The 22,391-nt window shown below is 38.2% G+C and overlaps 1 protein-coding gene across 6 annotated transcripts in view; it reads left to right on the top strand.

Moving 5' to 3' along the window:
• LOC149156541 (uncharacterized) overlaps positions 1-17,357 on the top strand; it is a 488,936-nt gene extending 471,579 nt beyond the window's left edge. For 3 of the 6 annotated variants that reach the window (XM_089438267.1, XM_089438270.1, XM_089438269.1), the window contains one exon: positions 16,951-17,088. Coding sequence is in view for 2 of the 6 variants with exons in the window: in XM_089438264.1 (XP_089294390.1) it covers positions 16,951-17,184 (234 nt within the window). In the remaining 4 variants the exon portion in view is untranslated. Of the gene's footprint in view, positions 1-16,950 lie in introns of all 6 variants that reach the window. The other 3 variants (XM_089438264.1, XM_089438263.1, XM_089438266.1) reach the window with 2 other exon arrangements.
• Positions 17,358-22,391: the final 5,034 nt, after the last annotated feature.

Raw genomic sequence — 22,391 nt, 5'->3', positions numbered from 1 at the left:
ATGGGATAATAATGAATGGAAAGAGGGTAATATCAGTGAATAAGGGAGCGGGACCATGCAACCAAAATCGAGGTTTCCCATGAAATACCATCCTTGGAACCAAATGGTCAGTAAAAGAGATCCCACTGGACTAGAATCCAAGGTTAATGCCTAAAATGGATCTTAGGGGATAGAAGCACAGACCTAGCTCATTCTTTCCACCGAATCCCCCCATTAATCCATACCCAGAAGTGTCCATGATAAGCAAACTACAATACTCAATTTCAAAATGACAAGGCATACCTTTGAGAGGCCCACCTTCAAACATACGATCATGGAAGATGGGCGAGGGACCACATGGTTGGCTCAGGTGGCGGAGAAAATGGCACAATGAGCTAGGTGATGGCTACAAGGCGCTGCTAGCTACCAGCTGAGGACCATCTTGGAGAAAAAAATTCTCCTAGGTATATTACCCATAAAATGGTGGGTAACAGTTTTTACATTCCACAATGCCTAAACCCTCAGCTTCCTCACCTTTCTTCTTGTTGAGATTTGTTCCTAGGGAGCATGCTTCTATTTGGTCAATGGTGAAATCAAAGGAAAAGGAGGAGGCTAACAAAATTGTGGAAAAATTCCACATTGCCAAGAACAACCCATTCTACCATTCCATGTTTGAAGTTGTTTCCATTGTTGTTCTAGGGTACAAGGGCCCTTCTTATAATGACTTGAGAAGCGCCTGTCCTTCAAGAGGAAAAGGTTGATTGGACAAGGAGATTGGCTGAGTTGAAGGAATCATGAGAGATCATAGGATGCATCATCATGTTAGAGGGTTGGATAGACGGGAAAGGAAATTCCACTCTAAATTTATTGGTTAATTGTTCTAAGGGGATAATGTTTATTAAATCTTTTGATGCATCTGCATATGTCAAATATGCACAGTTGTTGTGTGAATTATTGGATAACTTCATCCAAGAGATAAGTTCGCAGTATCTTGTCTAAATCATTACAAACAATGATGCTAGGAAGTCGCTCATTGGAGAGGTATCAAAGCTTACATTGGACTCTTTGTGCCACCCATTGCATTAATTTGATGTTAGAGGACATGAGAAATATTTCTTGGATCAAGGAAATTCTTGAGTCAGCTAAGCGTGTTACAAAATATACATACAATCATACATATGTTCAAGCACTCATGAGACTGTTCACAGGGGGTAAGGAGTTATTTTGTCCTTCTATCACGTGTTTTGTGACTATTTTCATTTCTCTTCAATCTCTCCACAATTCAATGTTGGAGTTGTAGAGTATGTTTCTCTTAGATGGGAAGAATGCTTGTGTCTAGCACTCAAGTGGATGGGCAAGCCATAGCCCAACTTGTGAGACACAATCAAAGTTTTGGGATGGAAGTGAAGGAGTTTTGTGCTATCAGTTAACCTTTTGTAAAGATTCTTTACTTGATTGGTGTTGAGAAGACCACAATGGGATACTTGTATGAGGCCATGGTAGGACCAAGGAAGCTATCCATTGATTGGTACTATGAGGACAAGGGGGAAGACAAATTCACTAGACAAGAAAATATATGGGTTGTGATTGATGAGCAATGGAAGAACACTCTCTGTGGTTCGATTCATGTAGTGGGGATCTACCCAATATCACTTACTCTTATGCATATCAATATAGGTTATAGCTGTATTTTTCAATGTGTTTAGAGGATGGTGTTGACTTTCAGTGAATGCTTGGAGATTTCCAAAAAAAATTGAGATGTTTAAGTTGAGTGTTGTGACATTTGGGTATGATATTTGTATCCTAGATAGGACCTCTAGGATACCAAGTAAGCTACAATAAAATTTTCTTCAATTTTCAAACTTTCAAATTTCATTGTATTCCCTTTCTATCCATTTGTTACTCAATGGAAAATTGAAATCTAACTTGTTGTCTTTCCTTTGAATCCTTTCCATTTACTTTATCTAGATGTTTGGTGGGAAACTTGTTGAAATTTCTAAGTCTAACATGTTAGAAATTCTTCTGCATTATCTAGTTTATTTCACCTACTTGTTTATTCCTTAACAAATTATTTAACCATATAAATACTGAAAATAAACACAAATACAGTCTCAACTCATCTACAAATCATCAATTGAAATAACAAACAAACACACAAGGGACACTGTTATTTTTGGACAATTGTCCTTGGAAAAACCCAACTTGGGAAAACTGGTGCAACAGTTTTGAGGATTTTATTATTAAGTAGATTTCTTAAGTACAACTAGGGTGCCAAACTGGCTCACCCAACAGAGATTTCTATCTGGCAGTAAAACCTCTCTTCAGAAGCAGATATTCAGTAAGTCTGCTCCACGAAAATCCTTCCAACTCTTCTCTGAGGCTCTGTGTTAGCCCTGCTGACCTCAACGTAGCTCTGGAACCCCCTACGTCAGCCCTCTGCTCCTCTGCGTCAACTCTCTGGCCTTCTGTGTCACCCACGTCGGCCCTGCTAGCCTTTGCGCAGTCTCTCTGGCCCTCTGCGTGGATCTTTCTAGCTCTGCGTAGCCTCCTCAATCACTGCACTGGCCCTCCGGTACTATCTCTAGTTGTCTGCTATGCACTCACTGCCCCTCGCTGCAACTCAGATCACTTGTTCGAATTTTCTCAGCAAGCCCCCCTTCAAAAAATCGAACTGACTGATCAATCTTGGTGTCTCTCCAACTCACCCTCAAGCCTCCTCTTATACTTTTCCTGTTGAGTCTTCAACGGCCAAGATTAAATCTCTAATCAACGGCTAAGACTAGATTTTCTTGATCCATGTCATTTAGAACATTCTCACCCAGTTTTATATTAATACCCATTAATATTTTAATTTTCCTTAAGTTTAGACTTAGGAACTCCATTAAAAATATTAATTATTTTAATATCTCTCTAACCGGGTGGAATTTCCCCAAACCAGTTTTGGGTCTTAGAGATCTCATGTGCTTCACCCTCTCCACCAATTTTCATGGCTAGAGCACATCCGATGCTACCCCAAATCAACACTCCCTCTTAGCGAGGAATGTGTTCTAGTAATGCTCCACCACTGAACATCACCCTGATCATCCGACACCAGTACCTGTGTTGATGCTTGGCCTATTGCCCAACATCCTCTGCACTACTTCCCATGGCTCTACCACTGCCACTGCTACATTTGTACTGCAGCTCCCTCTGCATCCGTGCTGTTGCTGGTCCTTCCTCCCAACACTGCATCTGTACTGCAGTTCTCTCTCATCATGCTGCATCGTGCTGCCCATAGCACTACCATTGTTACTGCTGCACTGCAACTTAGTTATCGAGATGTAAGTAACTGATCGACCCAACTACTGACATCCTTGTCAAGCTAGAAGCCCCCTGACGCTGAAGTTACCTTTGCTACTATCATGTGCTCCCTCTGTTGCCTCTGCACTGTTGCAACACCTCTGTGCCTCTCGCACTGCTGCAACACCTCTGTGCCTCTCGCACTGCTGCAACCACCTTTGTGCCTTTCTGCACTGTTGCAACCACCTCTGTGCCTCTTGCACTGCAGCAACCCTGACTGCGGTGCTATAGACCTCTGCACTCTAGCACTGCCTTGTCGCTCCATCCACATCTTACTTCTACTGACATTCGTCATCCTACTACTGTCTCTCGGGACTCCCGTAGCTGGATATGATCCAAGAGTTTGGGTACCTCAAGGATCCTGTCCCTACATATTCCGTAGTCCTCCTGACTACAGCTTGATGTCACCCCACCTCTTCTTTAGAGGTGCATGAGCACTCATGGCACAGTCATCATTCATCTCAACTTCTTTCTTTGCCTTAGCCGAAGCTACCCTAGAGTCAGAAGCCTCTCCCTTATTCTTCTTCTTGGGACACTGGATTGCATAATGACCCAACTCCCCACAATGGAAGCACTTCACCTTGGAGGTGTCCTTCTTCCTCCTCTTCCCCTACTGTCCCGCAGATGCCAGAGTCGCATCCTCCTCCTCCTCTTTCTTGATTCGACCTCCTTTGCTACTACTCCCTGCCTTGGTCAGCCATCTGATCTCTTCTTGGCAAAGGGCTGCCCACAACTCTTCCCATCCTGGAAGAATCGCTCTGCCCAAAATACTTTGGACAAATGTCTCCCAATCCTCGGAGATTGCATTTAGGGCGGTCGTCACCATGAACTCCTGATCTGGTGTGGCCCCTATGGAAGTAAGTTGGTCCTGTATCTCTTGCAACCCGTTGAGGTATAGATCTATCTACTCCCCCTTCTACATCTGATATGACCGCAACTGATTCTCCAGTAGCATCTTCCTCTGCACGGAAGTGACTTGATACAATTTTGTCAAAGTATCCCACATCTCCTTTGCTGTGTTCTTCTCAGCAATATGTTGTACTACATGATCCTTGACCCCATCAAGGATTATGCACTTTGCCTTGGCCATTGCATCCTCATACCTTTCATTGTCAGTTGGGTCGACTGGGATAGCCATGGTTCTCAAGGCGAAGCCCTTGATGCGATGTCTATCTAGAACAGACAGGATCCTGGCCTTCCAGATGACAAAGTTGGAGGCCACATCCAACTTGTCCTGATCCCTCAGTCTGTTCATTGCCATCTCCGCTCTTCTCTTGGACTCCCTCTGAGTCTCGACTTCCCTCCTAGAAGTTCTCTCCTGCCAACTGTCGAACTGCTCCTCTCTGATCCTCTTTGCACCTGCAACACGGATTGGATTTCTTGGCTAGAAATCTCTCAAGGCAGCGGCTCCCTCTACCTTGGTTCTGTCCCATTAGGTATTGTTCTGCTTCAACAGCAATAGCACCCCACCAGCTTCCCAATCCACAATCTGCCCACAGCTCTGTAGGCCCCAACAGCTGAAGAAACTGAGCCTCTTAGCTCTGCGCAATTCTGTCAAGGCTGAATCGCTCCTTTGGCCAACTGCGTCAAGCCTACTTGACTGAGTAGGATGACGTGGCTCTTCGCAAGCCTCTTCTGCCTCTCTCTGCCTCTGCCAACGCCCTCCCTCTGGCTCGAAATTATGATGCAGGCCCTTTGTGTCACTCCTTGTCTGCTGCCTTCTGTGTGGGAACAACTCTATCTCTCGGGACCACTTTTTTCGCTGCAAATTTTCTAATGATCCGCAATGCTCTGATACCATATTGAAATTTCTAAGTCTAACAAGTTAGAAATTCTTCCTGCATTATCTGGTTTATTTCACCTACTTGTTTATTCCTTAACGAGTTATTTAACCATATAAATACTGAAAATAAACACAAATGCAGTCTCAACTCATCTACGAATCATCAACTGAAATAACAGACAAACACACAACGGACACCATTATTTTTGGACAATTGTCCCCGGAAAAACTCAACTTGGGAAAGTTGGTGCAACAGTTTTGAGGGTTTTATTATTAAGCAGCTTTCTTGACTACAACTAGGGTGCCAAACTGGCTCACCCAACAGAGATTTCTATCTGGCAGTAATACCTCTCTTTGGAAGTAGATATTCAGCAAGTCTGCTCCACGAAAATCCTTCCAACGCTTCTCTCAGGCTCTGTGTCGGCCCTGCTGGCCTCTGCGTAGCTATGGAACCCCTACGTCAGCCCTCTGCTCCTCTGCGTCATCTCTTTGGCCTTCTGCATCACCCACGCAGGCCCTGCTAGCATCTGTGCAGTCTCTCTAGCCCTCTACATGGCTCCTACTAACTCTGTGTAGCCTCCTCAATCACTGCGCTAGCCCTCCGACACTATTCCTGGCTCTCTGCTATGCACTCACTGCCCCTCGCTGCAACTCAGATCACTTGTTCGAATTTTCTCAGCAAGCCCCACTCCAAAAAATCGAACTGACTGATCAATCTTGGTGTCTCTCCAACTGACCCTCAAGCCTCCTCTTATACTTTTGAAGTTGAGTCTTCAATGACCGAAATTAAATATCTAATCAACGACTAAGATTGGATTTGGCTTGATCCATCTCATTTCGAACATTCTCACCCAGTTTTATATTAATCCCCATTAATATTTTAGTTTTCCTAAGTTTAGACTTAGGAACTCCAATATTATTTTAATATCTCTTTAACTAGGTGGAATTTCCCCAAACCATTTCTGGGTCTTGGAGAACTCATGTGCTTTAGCCTCTCCACCAATTTTCATAGCTAGAGTACATTTGATGCTACCTCAAATCAACAAAATTATGGTAGAAGAGTCACATAGTTGCAAAAGCTTGCTATTCTGGTGCTAAGTCAAATTTGTAGCTCTTGAGGGTGTGAGTGCAGTTGAAGTGTCTTTGCAAAGATACACCCCAAAAAGCATAATAGGCTAGATATTTTCATTTTTTCTTTATAATTTCATTAATTTAATTTATGGGATATGCCCATGGGGCATCATCCTCTAATTACAAAATGCCCCTCAAGCCGGTTAGATGTCCATCGCCTCAATGACATGGTCTATGTCTACTACAATCTCAAGTTATGTGTGAGGCAGATAAACAAAGTATACAATAGGAATGCCATTTGGTTGGTTGCACTTGACACCACGAGTCCATGGAAGGTGGAGACCGAGAGGCCTATTATGGAGGAGGCCCCTGAGTGGTTGGAACAAGATACTAAGTTGGAGGAGGAGGAGGAGGAAGATGCTCCACTTCTAGGAGAGATAGATTTGGAGCAAGGGCAGGATATTGAAAGTGTGCCACAGCCAATGGCACTACCTCCACAGAGATTGGCAACTAGGGGAAGAAGCAAAAAACATCTCACTTCATCTTACACCTTTTTATCCGAGAGTTGCACCTTCCACCTCAACAAGTCCATGTATTGCTTCTAGACGAAGAATGACATTGGTGACCTTTGGTTGTAAAAGTGTAGAGAGAATCATTGATATCTTAGTGCATCATGATTAGCCTTGTAGTTTTTAATTTGCTCATGATGATCATGTCATGAGATACATTTGTTTTTGTTTTGATGTGCTTTTATTTTATTTTATTAGGAATTATGACTAAGGACAAATATCATATTTCAATATCGATATCTAATGTACCACTTGACATTTAATACATTTTATATAGTAGTTTTATCTTCATATTTATGTGACAATATGTTTGTTTGATGTTCAATGTTGTTTATAAGTTTAAAAATTTGAAAAAAATGATTATTTTTGTATTGTTTTAAGTTTCCTGATAATTTCACCAATATTGTCGATAATTTCACTCATTAGAGAAATTTTGAGGTCTAAAATGGGTCTCCTAAGAATATTATTAGATAATAGTGTAAATAACAAATAAGATTAGATTACATCATCAAATTTTAGAGGGAAAAAAAGAAAAAACTACTTTTTCGATTCATATTTTCAACTTAACTTCCTATAGTTTTACTCAAATTTCGAGAGGGAGCACTCGTTGGATGCGGAATTTAATTCCTCATCCAAAGAGTACCCATGTTGCATACTTTCCATGGACCCTGCCACATGAAAAATGAGAAATATATGAAAAAACGTGATTATTCCCAATGAGTGTTCTTGCTTGAAATTTGAGAAAAAAACCCCAGGGAGGTAAATTGAAAATATAAGTTGAAAAAATAGTTTTATATTTTTTTATAATCTTTTTACTTTTTACTCCAAAAATGGTGAATCATCCCCCATGGTTGGCATCATCATCTTGAATCCTATTGGTTATTATAAAGTTGATTTTGGTTGTACATTTTTGTTTTGATGCCCATTTTTTACCTCAAATTTCTCTAATGTTTGGACCCAAGGTGATAAAATGTTAATAACATTAAATGTAACATCGATATTGAGATACACATCTAGGTGTGGTGCAAGGTGAACTTGCAAATCCCTAGTCAACCTGACTATTGGGATATCATGGGAATTGAAGGCACACATTTTTGCATGGTCTTGAAGTTTTTGGTCCCATCTTCTTTTCTCCCTCCAAGCTCATTGCATTCATGGTGACGCCATAGTCTACCATACTATTATGATGGATCCAATCTGTGACCACCAATGACACGAAGAATGGGGCATTCTGAGAGTTCTTGCTGGGTCTGTTGAGCATAGATGAAGTTAGGATGATCAAAGGAAGGCTAAATCTTCTTCTGTCACGTCCTCTTGGAGTTGTTGTTCCTCAAACAAATAGTTGATCCCAACACCTAAAGATAGGTTGCAAGAGTCTGGAAAGTCTGCCTATGGAGAGTGTCCTGCTCTGATCATTTCTGCATAGATGGCACAAGTAGTTTCGGTGTGAAGAGCCTTGCAGACCCTCCAATAATAAGTGGTTGGTCTAGTGCATTTGTTGTTTCCAATGTAATATGGGCTTTCTAATTCGGAACTGGATCTCTATATAAACCCCTCGATGGAAATCTCTTCTACTAATGTTGTGGTTTTGGAGCCTATCTTGTATATCCATCCAACTTTCTTGCATGGTTGTTTTCATTGCATTCTGAGATTTAGCTACTGGTATTTGGAGTTCATTCATATGTTGTATTGAGAGAGTGATAAGATCTAGACGGTTAGCTGAAGTTGAGGCTTTATTCTTATGTTCTGGCTTTGCTCTCGCATCTGGGGATGTAATGATATCGGGTTTTCCTGATAAATACCAACTAGTTTCTATACGCTTAGCATTCTTTTAAGCTTCATTTATGTTCTTATGTTTACATTGATTGAGGAAAAAGCTAAATGTTCCTTGAAATGTATTCATATAATAAGTTAGGATTGCTTGGTTAGGTGGTTTATGTATTTGCAGGATTTCCCTTATAACACTATCAAACCTAACATTGAATTTATTGATAGTAATATTTTACTTTCTTTTAACTTTTGTTAGAACCAGAAAGAAATTATGCACATCGGAACCCATAGAACCAACAATCAGTTTATGCATAGTAAACATATTAAACACAAGTTCTACCCAATCAATAGTTCTTCATTAAATTCTTCTTAGAACCTACCCAGACTCCCTTAGAAGTTGACCCATTACTTGGCTCTTTCTTTGCCTTCATCTTACCCTTACGAACTAGGGCAAGATTCTCTTGATACTATAAAGTATAGCTTGCTATGCGTACAATCTTGAAACAACAATAAATGCTAATATTCAATTCCGAGTGAATATATATATATAATGGCCATCCCCAACCCGCTGTCTCCTAAATATTTAAGGGCATGCTCTAGACATTCCAGGATGTGCGCCCCTGTCCCCCAAAACCAGTGCAACATAGATATATATATTAGAAAACATAAAACAGAAACATGAAATTTCATTTATGTTCATGTTTAGGCCATCAAGCATAGAAACTAGATAATATTTTTATTCTTCTTCATTTTTATGCTAGATAGGACTTGATTTCTGTATCTGGATTCTGGAATTGCCAATACAGATGACAACCAAATCTTGGCCATTTTCAAATACAAATCTGTATCTTGCAAAATCTAGATCCTAAAAGAATGTTGAATCAATAAATTCAGAGTGAGCAAGAAGCTCAATGATAATACAGAGATATTTACAATAATAGAAACATCAAGTTTCTATGTAGAATATGGAAACACTCAGTTTCATCTAAGAAACTGCTTAAACGAATAAAAATAGCAACAGCTAAAAGAATGAGTATTAAATACTAAATAGGAATAGGAATATTCTAATACCCTCCCTTAATACTCAATTTATTTACAACACCAATAGACCCTCTGAATTTTACAAATTTATCAGGACCAAGAGGCTTGGTGAAGATGTCGGCGGGCTGTTCTGTTGTGGGAACATATTGCAACTGAACTGAGCCGTCTTCAACAAGCTGGCGAATGTAGTGGCAATGAGTTTCCACATGCTTTGTTCTTTCATGAAAGACTGGATTTTTGGCAAGTTTGAGAACTCCCTGATTATCACAAAACAAAGAGGTAGGCCCGGTCTGGGAAACATGCATATCTGCAAGCATACGTCGAAGCCAAACTGCCTCACAGGATGCCTTAACTGCTCCCCGATACTCTGCTTCTGTTGAGGAGAGAGCCACTGCCTGTTGCTTCTTACTAGTCCAAGTAACAACACCAGATCCTAGACTAAACACATACCCAGTTGTAGATTTACGGTCATCAACCGAACCGGCCCAGTCAGAGTCAGTGTAACCACTGAGAATAGGATTGGAACTGCGAGTATATAAGAGGCCATAATCAGAAGTACCACGCACATATCGTAGCACACGCTTTGCTGCTATCCAATGATCAGCTTTAGGAGCTGACATAAAGCGAGAGATATAGCTTACTGCAAAACTAATGTCAGGTCTGGTGGCAGTAAGATAGATGAGACTGCCCACTAGTTGCCTGAATAAAGTTTCATCCACAAGGGGAGAGGAGGACTGCGATGAAAGTTTGAGCCCTGGTTCCATAGGAGTCATGGCTGGTTTGCAATCCTGCATTCTGAACCTGTCCACAAGATTTTTTGCATACTTGGACTGAGAGAGAAAAATATGATTTTCAGTATGCCAAACTTCAACCCCCAGACAGTAATGAAGAAGTCCCAAGTCTGTCATCTCAAAAGTTCTGCATAAATCTTGTTTGATCCCATGGATCAAATGTGCAGAGCTGCCAGTAATGATAAGGTCATCCACATAGACAACCACAAGCAAGATATCATCAGCAGTATGCTTGATATACAGGTTTGCATCAGATGGGCTCTGCTGAAAACCCTTATCTGTCAAGTACTGATCAATTTTCATGTACCAAGCCCGAGGAGCTTTCTTCAAGCCATAAATGGCTTTAGCTAATCGACACACTTTCTGTTCTTGACCAGCAACCTTGAATCCTGAAGGCTGCATCATGTCGACTTCTTCTTGGAGATCACCATTTAGGAAAGCACTCTTTACATCCATCTGATGAACTTTCCAATTGAACTGAGCTGCTAGGGCAAGGACAAGCCTTATGGTACTCATCTTGGCTGTAGGAGCAAAAGTCTCTTCATAGTCGATGCCTTCCTTCTGTGAGAACCCTCGAGCCACAAGACGAGCTTTATACTTGTCTATGGTTCCATCAGCTTTGTATTTCACTTTATACACCCATTTGCAGCCTATGGGCTTTTTCCCTGCAGGAAGATCAAAAAGTGTCCATGTGTGATTCTTCTGAAGACTCTGAAATTTGGCTTCCATAGCCTGTTCCCACTCAGATGTACCCTTAGCCTCTGAATAGGTTTGAGGCTCAAAAATACTGTGAAGGTTAGCCATAAGAGCAAAATTGACTGTAGACTGTTGTTTGTTCTTATGTCTAGAAGTTCTACCTTCAAGAAGCTCATCATCCCGGAGATCACCAATGGTTTTAGCCCACCATTTAGGCCGAAGAGTAGAGGAACCAATATCAGGAGGAGATGAAGAAGACTCAATAGGAGCAGCAAGAGGAGGGTTATTTTCTGGAGGAAGCTCAGATAGAGTATTATCAAATACTGATGCTACATCATCCCTCCCATCAGGTGGACCGACCGGAAGAAGAACACTGTGAGGCTGATCCTCAGAACACTGCTTAGAAGAAGAAGACTGAAAAAATCCTCTGTCTTCATCAAATACTACATCCCGACTGAAGCTAAGACGACCGTTGGCTATATCTATCAGCCTATAGGCCTTGTGATGATCACTGTAACCTGTCATCATGAGTTTCTGGCTTTTGGAATCCAACTTAGAGCGCTTAGCAGGTGGAATCCAAACATATGCAACTGAGCCAAATACTTTGAGGTGACTGATCTTAGGCTTACGGCCAGACCAAACCTCTTCAGGAGTCTTCCCTTTAACAGCCTGAGTAGGTGATCGGTTAAGAAGATAAACAGAGGTAAATACTGCTTCAGCCCAGAATTTGTTTGGAACACTTCTGTGTTGTAACATGGAACGAGCCATTTCAACAACCGTGCGGTTGCGACGCTCGACAACACTATTCTGCTGAGGAGTGTAAGGTGTGGATAATTGACGTTTGATGCCATGAATATCACAGAAGTTGGCAAAAGCTGAGGAACAAAATTCCCCCCCATTGTCGGTCCTAAGGGTCATGATGTTACAACCAGATTCTTTTTCAACTAAGGTTTTAAACTTCTGAAAGGTACTAAGAGCATCAGATTTATTTTTTAGAAAATACACCCACATCTTTCTACTGAAATCATCTACAATAAGTAAAAAATATTTGCAAGCAGTGATAGAAGTTGTATTCATAGGACCACAAATATCAGCATGAAGTAACTGAAGTACCTTAGATGCGCGCCAAGATTCTCCATCTTTGAATGAAGACCGATGTTGCTTTCCCGCTTGACAGGCGCTGCATACCCCCAATTGCTGAGTCTGAATATCAGGTAATCCTGACACAAGTCCCTCTCGAGAGAGCTGAGAGAGATACTGCATATTTAGATGCCCATATCGCTGATGCCATAGAGTGCTGATGGGAGAGACACGTGCTGCTAGAGCCACTTCTGGAGAGTCACCGGTGTCAAGTAGCCTGTATAGACCATGGTCCTCTAGGCCAACAGCAACTGTTAGACTAGTCTCCCTGTCAATAATGGAGCACTTGTGTGCACTGAACACAACATCAAGCTGAGGAGAATTCCTCATAATCTGGCTGACGGATAGCAGATTAATTTCCATACCAGGAACATAGTATACATTCAGAAATATGAGTGTGCGCCCACCAGACTGAATTTGAACTGTACCTCTGCCAGCTACTGTGTACTTTTCACCTCCTCCAAATACCACGGAATCACTGAAAGGTGAGAAGTCAATAAACCAGTCACGCCTGTGAGAGAAATGGCGTGATGCACCAAAATCAATGTACCATGCAGAGGAAGGAACATGATCTGAAGACCTTTTAGCCATAAAAGCGTAAAAGGCAGAATCTGTCTGCTCGGAATGTTATGCAACATTTGCTGTCTGATGTGGCCCTCCCTGTTTCTTCTGTTCAGAAGCAATCCTCTGTCGGCAATCTTTCTTCATGTGACCGAACCTGTGACAGTAATTACACTGCACACTTTTCTTCCTAGCAGGATCAAAAGACTGAGAAGAGCCTTTCTGCTGAAAGGACTGAGAGGACTGATATTTTGCAGCAAATGCATTTTCCGAGGACACTGATGAAGCACCATTACCAAACTGCTGTTTCCACCAATCCTGCTGCAGAAGTTTGGTACATAACTCTGGAAACTTCAGATCAACATTTGTGGTGGTAATGTTGAGTGTTTCTATGAAGTGTTCATAAGATTTCAGTAGACTTTTCAAAGAAATGACTACCATTTCTTCTTCCTCCATGGTCCGACCAATGGCTTCGAGCTGATCTCGAATGTCTTTAATTTTGTTGAGATGTTCCTGTAAAGACATATGTTCGTCCATTATGATGGAGAACAACTGATTTTTGAGAAAAAAGGCTCTGCTTTTGTCAGATGTCTCGTGCAGTTCTTTCAACTGTTGCCAGATTTCGGCAGCTGTCTTTCCAGAAGGAATCTGTGGTAACTGATCATCAACGACAGAGAGCTTGAGAAGCATAACAGCCTCTCGATTTCGATCATCAAATTTATCTTGATCGGTACCAGCTGTACCGGGACGAAGCTCTTTGCCCAAAATGAGCTGATCAAGACGCCTGTATTCAAAAATGGTCAACATTCTTTGTTTCCAAATGTTATAGTTGCTGCCATTAAAGCGTTGATTTCCTTCTAACATCAGATTGGTGAGCGTGGCCATTTTCCCAAAGACAATACAGAAGTCTGACACACAAAAAAATGTAGCTGCCTGCTTATCCTGGTGCAAATCAAAACAGACTTTGTTCTGCTAGACAGGTTTTTAAAAAAATATACCCAGCAAAAATATATCTCCACAGTCTAGAAAAGGTAGCAATAGAGCAGGTTCCACTGCTGTAGCTGTACCCTTCTTTCAGGTGATGCCTTTTCAAATGAAGGAGCCGCAAATAAATTCCAAGAAAATATCAAGATGACTGTATGAGACTGACACAGAACCTTAACAAATTCTGCCTTGAAAGAAATAGGCTTGAACAATGCACAAAAATTAACTCAGGTCTTTGCTAGATAAGAGTTTAGACAGTCCTGAATTTTTCACAAAAACGCTGTCTCAGGCTCGAATTCTCCACATTCTGTTCTAGGAAAGAATATGTGCAAATGTCAATCAACACCATGCCTCAGATCTGTATCAGTGCACCAGACCAAAACCATGACAAGAGGTCGCATGCATCTTTATAAAATTAAAGCTGATTTGAAGGGAAAAAAAAATACGTAGACTGAAAAAGTGAAACCACGTGAGCCGTCCACGATTGTATTTGCTGTCATATCAATGAAAATACTCGGTGGATGTTCGAGCCTTTCGGTCGGAGAATGCCGTCACGTGAGCCGTCGTTTTGATAAACCCACGCTGCCGTCGTTTTGTGGTTCCACTGTCGGAGAATGCTGTCGTCTCAAATTTTCACGTCTCTGCTACGATTGACCAATAGAAAATACGAGGGCCACAATGAGACCAGTGTCTGGAGCACGTCATTGAGAGGCAAACAGCCCCCCCAACCCAGCGACACAAGGCTTCAAACGACAAATAGACTACAGCTCATAACACTACGGTCCAGCTCCTGGGGTTCCGGGTTGTGATGCAAACTGGTGATGCTGCGTTGGAAATGTGAGGAAGATGCAGTTCAACAGTAAAAACAAATATGGCGGAGTCAGCCAGCCAGAGAACGAATCCCGCACCCACGAGACGGTCACCGCCACAAAGTGCTGTAGCGATTATCCAAACAGAATCGGTAAACCACATCCAAGAGTTTCTTCAACTTTTAATTCCTCAGAAAAATGATAATGCAGGAGAAGAATCCATTTCTGTATCGAGATAGACGACTGTAAGCTTTTATCACAGTGAGCAAAATCGAGGCTAAGACTCAGTGAAGGCTACCTGGCTTACAGAAGGCTCGACCTTAGAAATGAATGAAAGAAAGAACTCAAGAGATTAGGATGCAGAGAGAATAACTGTTCAAGAAATCTCTTAACCTCGCTCTGAGACCATAAAAGAATGTCGAATCAATAAATTCAGAGTCAGCAAGAAGCTCAATGATAATACAGAGATATTTACAATAATAGAAACATCAAGTTTCTATGTAGAATATGGAAACACTCAGTTTCATCTAAGAAACTGCTTAAACGAATAAAAATAGCAACAGCTAAAAAAATGAGTATTAAATACTAAATAGGAATAGGAATATTCTAATAGATCCTAGGTTATTTATGGGCTTGGTCAGGATCAGATATGCAGAAATGCATATCCTAGGGCTTGGACCAACCAATATAGTAACAATGCCAGTAAGTGATTGAACTTTGGAGTGTTCATAGAACCTAATCATAACTACAAACCAACAATGACCCTATGGGTCCTAATGGTTGTTTTATCAGTATTCTCTACTTTTATATGTATGTATGAATGATCATGCTGTAATCCAATTTCGAATCATTCCTAGAGAAAATCTCTGCACCTCGCAACGTATCAATTACTTTGTTGACTCGAGGGATAGGAAGATTGTTCTTAGCCTTCTTACTTAGGGCATGAGAAATAAAATGTATGACAATCTTCGTTTTTCCTTTATATGACATGTCTTGAGCTTATGACGTATTTTATATGATTGCTTCATATTACCTTTCATTTAATATTTTTTAAGTTGACTCTAATTAGGCGTTGTGCTAAATTCTGTTGTTTTTTTTTCAGAACTTTTCTTTTATTCTTAGGATGTTTCTACTGATAGTGAAATCAGAAAGTGGAATACACAGTTGTTAAGGATAGTTATATTGTTTATTTATCCATTGGGTTTTAGTTGATCAAATTTTCAGCTTATTTTCTGGAAGATGACACCTGGGGTGAATTTAACGACGAATCAGATATATTAATTGTCATATCTCGTTTTAAATAGATGGCACATAGTAGCAATGGCGTAGCACCATCGCATATAGAAATCACATAGTAACAATAAGAGGGATTCCTTACAAGTCCGATAGTAACAATAAGAATATTCTTCATACAAGTATCCAATTGGGATATCTTGAATTTCCCTGATCAACATTCTCTTACCCTAATCAGTGACAGACTACTAGTACAATTGCATAAAAATTGAATACCAAATATACAATCTTGTGAGTGTAAAATGCACTTTCAAAATTTTATAGGTACATTTAAGTTCTCCACCAAAGGAAACTAGCAACATAGATGTGTCATGGTGGAGACATATGTTTGAGGCTTCTCTAATGGTATCCACTCCCCTTGCATAGTTGTTGCTAGAAAGGCGTATATCTATACGGGCTTTACTGGGGGAGTAATATCATACTACATGGATTCATATTTGGGGATATATATTGAGAAAAAAATGACATAATATATTGGGGGTAAAGAGTTTATATATTGACAAATATAAAAAATAGAGCTTAAAATTAATAAAAAAATATAAAGGGGTATAAAAAATGTTAATGAAAAAATTGATACATACAATATCTAGTGAAAATAGGGGTTTGTTAAATTGGGAAGCTGTATTGGGTTCATATTGACAGGGGGTTAAATAATGTGATTTTTAAAAGGATTTTCCCATATATAGTCAAATTAAAGATATTGTTTAATATGCCACAAACACACGTGATATGTCAAAGATTCACTAAGTGAATCCCCGTACATATATCTTTAGTTGTACATTCTATCACTAACCATTTCCTTTTAGGGAATTTCTGATTGCCTTTGACCTCCATTTTTTTTTCCTTAGTTTGTTAAGCCACTATTGCCCCTTCTTGATAAACAGATTTGCATTTCTACTTCCAGTCATTTTACCTGCATGTTATTAGAAGACCTCATTTCTACAGCCTCCATCCTAAATATTCATACCTTATATAATTTACTACCACCTACAATTTTGGGATGTGTTAAATGTGCTGATGACTTCCTGTGCTTACCAGGGTTTACAGATGTTTGCTTTCATACTGTATTTATAAGCAATAATGAAAATTTCTGACCAGATTACTATTTTTCCTTTTCTTTGCAGATATTTTTACAGTCAGATGTAAAAGAGGTAGCGTTGCGCATGAAGAATCAGTTCCTTCAATATGGCGAAGGAAAGGTTATAATGAGCATTGAGCATAATGATAATCAACAATGTAATGCAGAGGGATGGCTCAACGACAACCCATACGGGGTATTCTCTGATTGGGAGCAACATGCCATTGACCGTGGTAAACCTATGTATAGAGTTATGCTCTCAAAAGCATCCATGTTGTGAGAACCGAAAATAACGACTGTAACTTGGCAGAATAGATAACTTAAGAAAACTTTGGGTTTATCTAAGAACATTGCTATCAAATATAAGGCTATTTGATCTAAACTGTGCACATTGTTATTTTCTTTTCGTATGTTTATCCGATGGAGACCTATGTTCACCTTGAAAAACGGTTATCATCTGAGAAGCATATTGCCTAGAATCCATAGTTGTAAACTTCTTCTTGGTGTTACATGCAGTCTTCATGATGATTATTAGCAAGTTGGTCATATATTGCTTATGATTCTCCATTTGGTTCCTGACTCATAGTCCCTAGCCATTAGCGGGTGATAAATTTTAGAGTTAATGAATACAAATTTATAGGAGTCAATGTCCCATGAAAGAAAGAAAGGTATAAAGTTGTATCTGGAACGTTGGTCATGTATTTAATTTCACATTACCATAGAGATTTGTAACATGTAAATAGGTATTGTTACAATACTATGGACCAATACATGGCTTATTAATACCATATGCCCAAAAACCTATAATTTATTTTAGATGACGTTTGTTTTCATTTTAATTAATTAATTTAATTAAAAAAGAAAAAATATTAAGCAAAGTCTTTCAGTAAAAATCACATAAGAGAAATTTTTGGTGGACACATTTCAAACCAACAAGTGTGGTTCATCATCATAACTATTTTGAAAATAAATCCCAATGTATTATTTGTGAATACTAAGAATAATCTAGAATATTTTATGGAGGTTAAATCCCTAACAAATGCCTATTCGAAAATAGACACCTAATTAAACATCAAAACACTTACTTTGAAATTGTTAAAATTTAAAAAATTATAAAAATTAACTATAAATTATAACTTTATTTTAAATTATTATTATTAACATTGATAATTATAAAAAGAATTAATATATAAGTTAATCATAATTTCATTTTAAAAAACATGTAACAAGATCATTAACCATGATATCTACCTCCATATTATTATGGAGATTTTTAATTTGTAAATAGGTTTTGTTATAATATTATGGCTTATTAATACCATAAATCATGATATTATATTGATTTCATATGACAAGTTTGTATGATTTTTTTAATTAATCAATTTAATTAAAGGTAAAAAATGTTAGAACTATTTTGGAAATAAATTTGAAGTTTTTGTTTGTAAATAATAATAGAATATTCTAAAATATTTTGTGAAAATTAAACCAAACACTTAATAATTATGATATTAGATTAAAAATCTGAAAACCTTATTTCAAAGTACACACACCTATTACCATCTAAAAGCCATTAAATATATTTATATTCTTGGACATTTGGTTCTGATTTGGGTTTTCATCTGACCTTTTTTCCTTTTATTGTATGTCTTTTGTTATCGATTATTTTTGGTTTTGTTATCGGAGGTGTTTTTATTATCACTTCCTTTGGTTTGGCTGGGGGATCAGGATGGTTTTTCTTTTGATGCTCTGGGGTTTTGAGGCTTGATGCTCTGAACCTTGCCAGTGATATGTTTTGGTCATTCATTTCTAGCTATTCTAGATTGTAGATCGGATGTTTATTCTTTGTCTTTGTTTACAGATCTTAGGACATTGATCATAAGTCCCTGTAGGTTCTGAGGTTGTTGACTTGGGGCAATCAGGTTACAGATCCATGAATATGTAAACTACTTTTACCCTAACGAAAGGAGTTTATTTTTTCTTGTTGAGTAATTTGTTTGTGTACCAAGTCGTAACCATTACATGCCATAATTATCGCATCATCTTAGACAGACAAAGTTTCATCTCTTTGAAGACTTTGGTTTGTTGGGAGTTGAAGAATTTTCCTAGGCTTGCAAATATATTCCCTTGTAACGGATGTAAGTATCAACTCACATCCTATGTCACAAGGTTCATTGAGCTTTAACCTTGAGGTTCGAATTTTAGCGAACCTTAATTTTTTTTGAGGTTCGGCGAACCTCATCGAACCTCATAGCCATTGACCAAGTCCATAGATCAAAACTCATAACTTCATGTCACAACTCAAGCTTGTAATTTATCCTTGTGGTTTCCATTTTTGTGAAAGCATTGTTGATGTTTATTAATGTTGATTTCTTACTATTTTATCCTATATTTCATTATATATATATATATATATATATATATATATATATATATATATATGAACCTAATGGCAAATCTCATCAAAAAATTCGAAATCAAACCGAACCTAATCATTGTCGAACCCGGACTCGAACCCGAACCATGTGACATTTCTCGCATCCACATGTAGGTAGTTTCTTAAGGATGAGATATATTAACCATTTTTTCTCAATTAGTTGGGGGTAATTGTGATGAACTATAGGAAAATGTCGATGAGGTGATGCTCCTATTTGGTCTTCAACACACTTCATTATCTTGTGAATGTAGCCTAGAGTTTGTATGAAGGTAGATTTGAGAGAGAAAACAAGTGGAATCCAACATTTTGATTCACCCACTTGGTTTAAGAGAAGTAATAACCAATGATGTTGTTGCATTTGAAGCATTGAAATTGATTATTGAAGCTTAATATGCGCTCTCACATGAGGAAGCAGTTCAGACATAAGATTAAATGAATCCAAACCTTGTTTCATTGAAAACTCATATGCAAGAGAATGCACTGATAGATTCGTTGAAAACTTCATTGAACCGACACAACAAAGAGCGAGAATAGTTGAAAAATGAAATGGACGGAAAAGAACGAGCAATGAACAAATCCAAATTCCAAGTAGAAAACAATAGTATAGAGAACTATAGGTCACATTGAATACTATTACTCAATTTTTTTATTTTTTATTTTTTTATGTTTTTACTCATAATATGACTAACTTAGTTATCATGTAATCATGTTCTTTTAGCTATTTCAATGTAAGAATAACATAAGAAGTCGGGAATAGCTTTATCTTAATATTACAAAATATATTGACCCAACAACATTTCCAAATTCATAAATTAAAATTCTCAATTTCAATGATTAAGCTAATGCTTCAATCATGAGAACTGTGTAATGAATGTTGCAGCGAAAGAAACTAATGTTACCAATTTAGAATCATATTATTTTTGAAAATGTGTCAATTAAAACAATGGGCCTGCATAAATTGGGCACAAGTAGTTGTTTCCTACAATCATTGAAGCACAAGAATGTACCCATGAATACATGCAACCCATACAAAATTTATTATGCTCATTTGCACAAATTCCTACAGAAATGGTCATTGTAAAATTGTTTCTAACAACAACCATTTTTTTAAATGAAATCTTTAGATAATAAAAGTAACCACTGCCTTATTTTCTATTCACACTTCAACAACTTATTAAATTCATTTTCACATTCATACAAAAACTTGCAGACACAGGAAGCTACATCCATTAAATATTCTATTCATAATTTTTCTAGTGCATAAAAGCTACAGTGAGTAGGGCATTTACTCAAACAATTTGTATGTGCGAAACTACATCCATGAAGTTTTGACAAACACTTTGCAAGCATGCAATCTACGAACTACAAGCATTGAGGACTTTTGACAAACACTTTGTAAGCATGCAATCTACAACCATTGAAGCCTTTTAACAAACACTTTGCAAACATGCAATCCACAACCATTAAGACATTTTGTCAAACACTTGGAAGCCACAATCTCCTAAGAAAATTTGACATGAATATAAGATTCTCCCTCAACCTATTTAGATCATAAGATTTATATATTAATTATTCAAATGACAAAATATTAAAACGGTGACTAAATCATTTTATTCTTTCATCCAAAACTTGACAACAGATGCACATAGTTGGCAACAGAAATCTGCAAAATCGCTCATATTTACGATCTAGATTTTGAAAAGTTTTTTTTTCTGGAATCGAATTGGGGGTTACAGGTCCTTTGGCACCGATACCCCCTGATGTTGTTATGAGTCGGTACGAAACCATGCATCGATTCATTTTTTAAAACTAGCAAATATGTTGACTCAGGAATTTCATTTACATTTTTTGTCAAACAGATGGCATGCAAGATTGAATCTATAACCATGCAAAACAAATAACAACCTATAATTAAATTATAGTTACTTATGTATTGTCCAAATACCTTTCAAAATCATTTCATCCACTGTAAGTGAATTGAAGGGCTTTGAGATTCATCAAACATTATTTTCATTCAATCATTCCTACAAACCCATGGCAAGCATCTTGAACTATTGCAATACATAATGATTCAAACTTACTTCAATGATTCTCTTTAAAACTCATGTCTTCCATCTTGTTTTTTTTTAACATTTTTATTTCAATGACTGGTCTATTGAATCATCTTGGTATATTTTAGGTTTGCATCCATTTACTTCTCTGATAGGCTGCAAGTTAACACTTATTCATGCATAATGATAAAAATAATAATAACATTTCTCGTTCATGGATTTTCTCAAACACTTTGCAAAATATCCTAAAACCCTTTCTAAAACATGTCTCTAATTACATGAAATAAAACCATAACTCATGAACTATTACCCAAGTCCTTTGGAATTTTTTTATTGCCATTACCTTCAGTGGTATTTGTCTTTCCTTTCTCAAATGCTACAATACCAATGTTAGTACAATAGACTACACCAATAATAATTCCATAACATCTTGAAATCTAAACATTCATTCATATAGACCACTCTTAGGCTTCACTTTTATCTATCCAATAAGATTCCAAATAACATAAGCTTAAACCAAATTACATTCTTACAACAATTTAAATTTCTACATTTTATTTTATGCTAAAGCTATAATATAATTTTAAGATAATAAAAATTATACTTGAAGAGATATTCAACTCCAATCATTGAGAATATGATCCATCTTTAATCCCTTAACCAACTCATTTGAACCATCCGGTTCTCCTCCCAACCATATCCAAGGAGAACTTCTCCCCCTGGAACCCCGGAGCTATAAGAGCTCACAAACAGTACCAAAATATAACAGTAGAGAGATATCTAAGGCAAGTTGAGGAAGATAAGCTTCACTTCCTCCCAACACCACTCATGGTCAACTCCACAACGTAGATATACTTAGTAATTTAGTTTAGGAATTTCAAAATAATTTCGAAAGCAATTGGCTACTCTCCAAGCCTTTCATTGTCATAATATTTTTCAAATCTCTCCAGCTCTTGGTATCACAATGCACCTCCCTCTCCCCCAAAGTGAGAATACATGAGA

This window comes from Pinus tabuliformis, chromosome 9 (genome assembly GCF_031772625.1).
Source record: "Pinus tabuliformis cultivar Carrire ecotype Pingquan chromosome 9, CPIR1, whole genome shotgun sequence".
Lineage (NCBI taxonomy): Eukaryota > Viridiplantae > Streptophyta > Pinopsida > Pinales > Pinaceae > Pinus > Pinus tabuliformis.
Note: the sequence above shows the minus strand (reverse complement) of the source record. Positions and strands in the feature narration are given on the sequence as shown.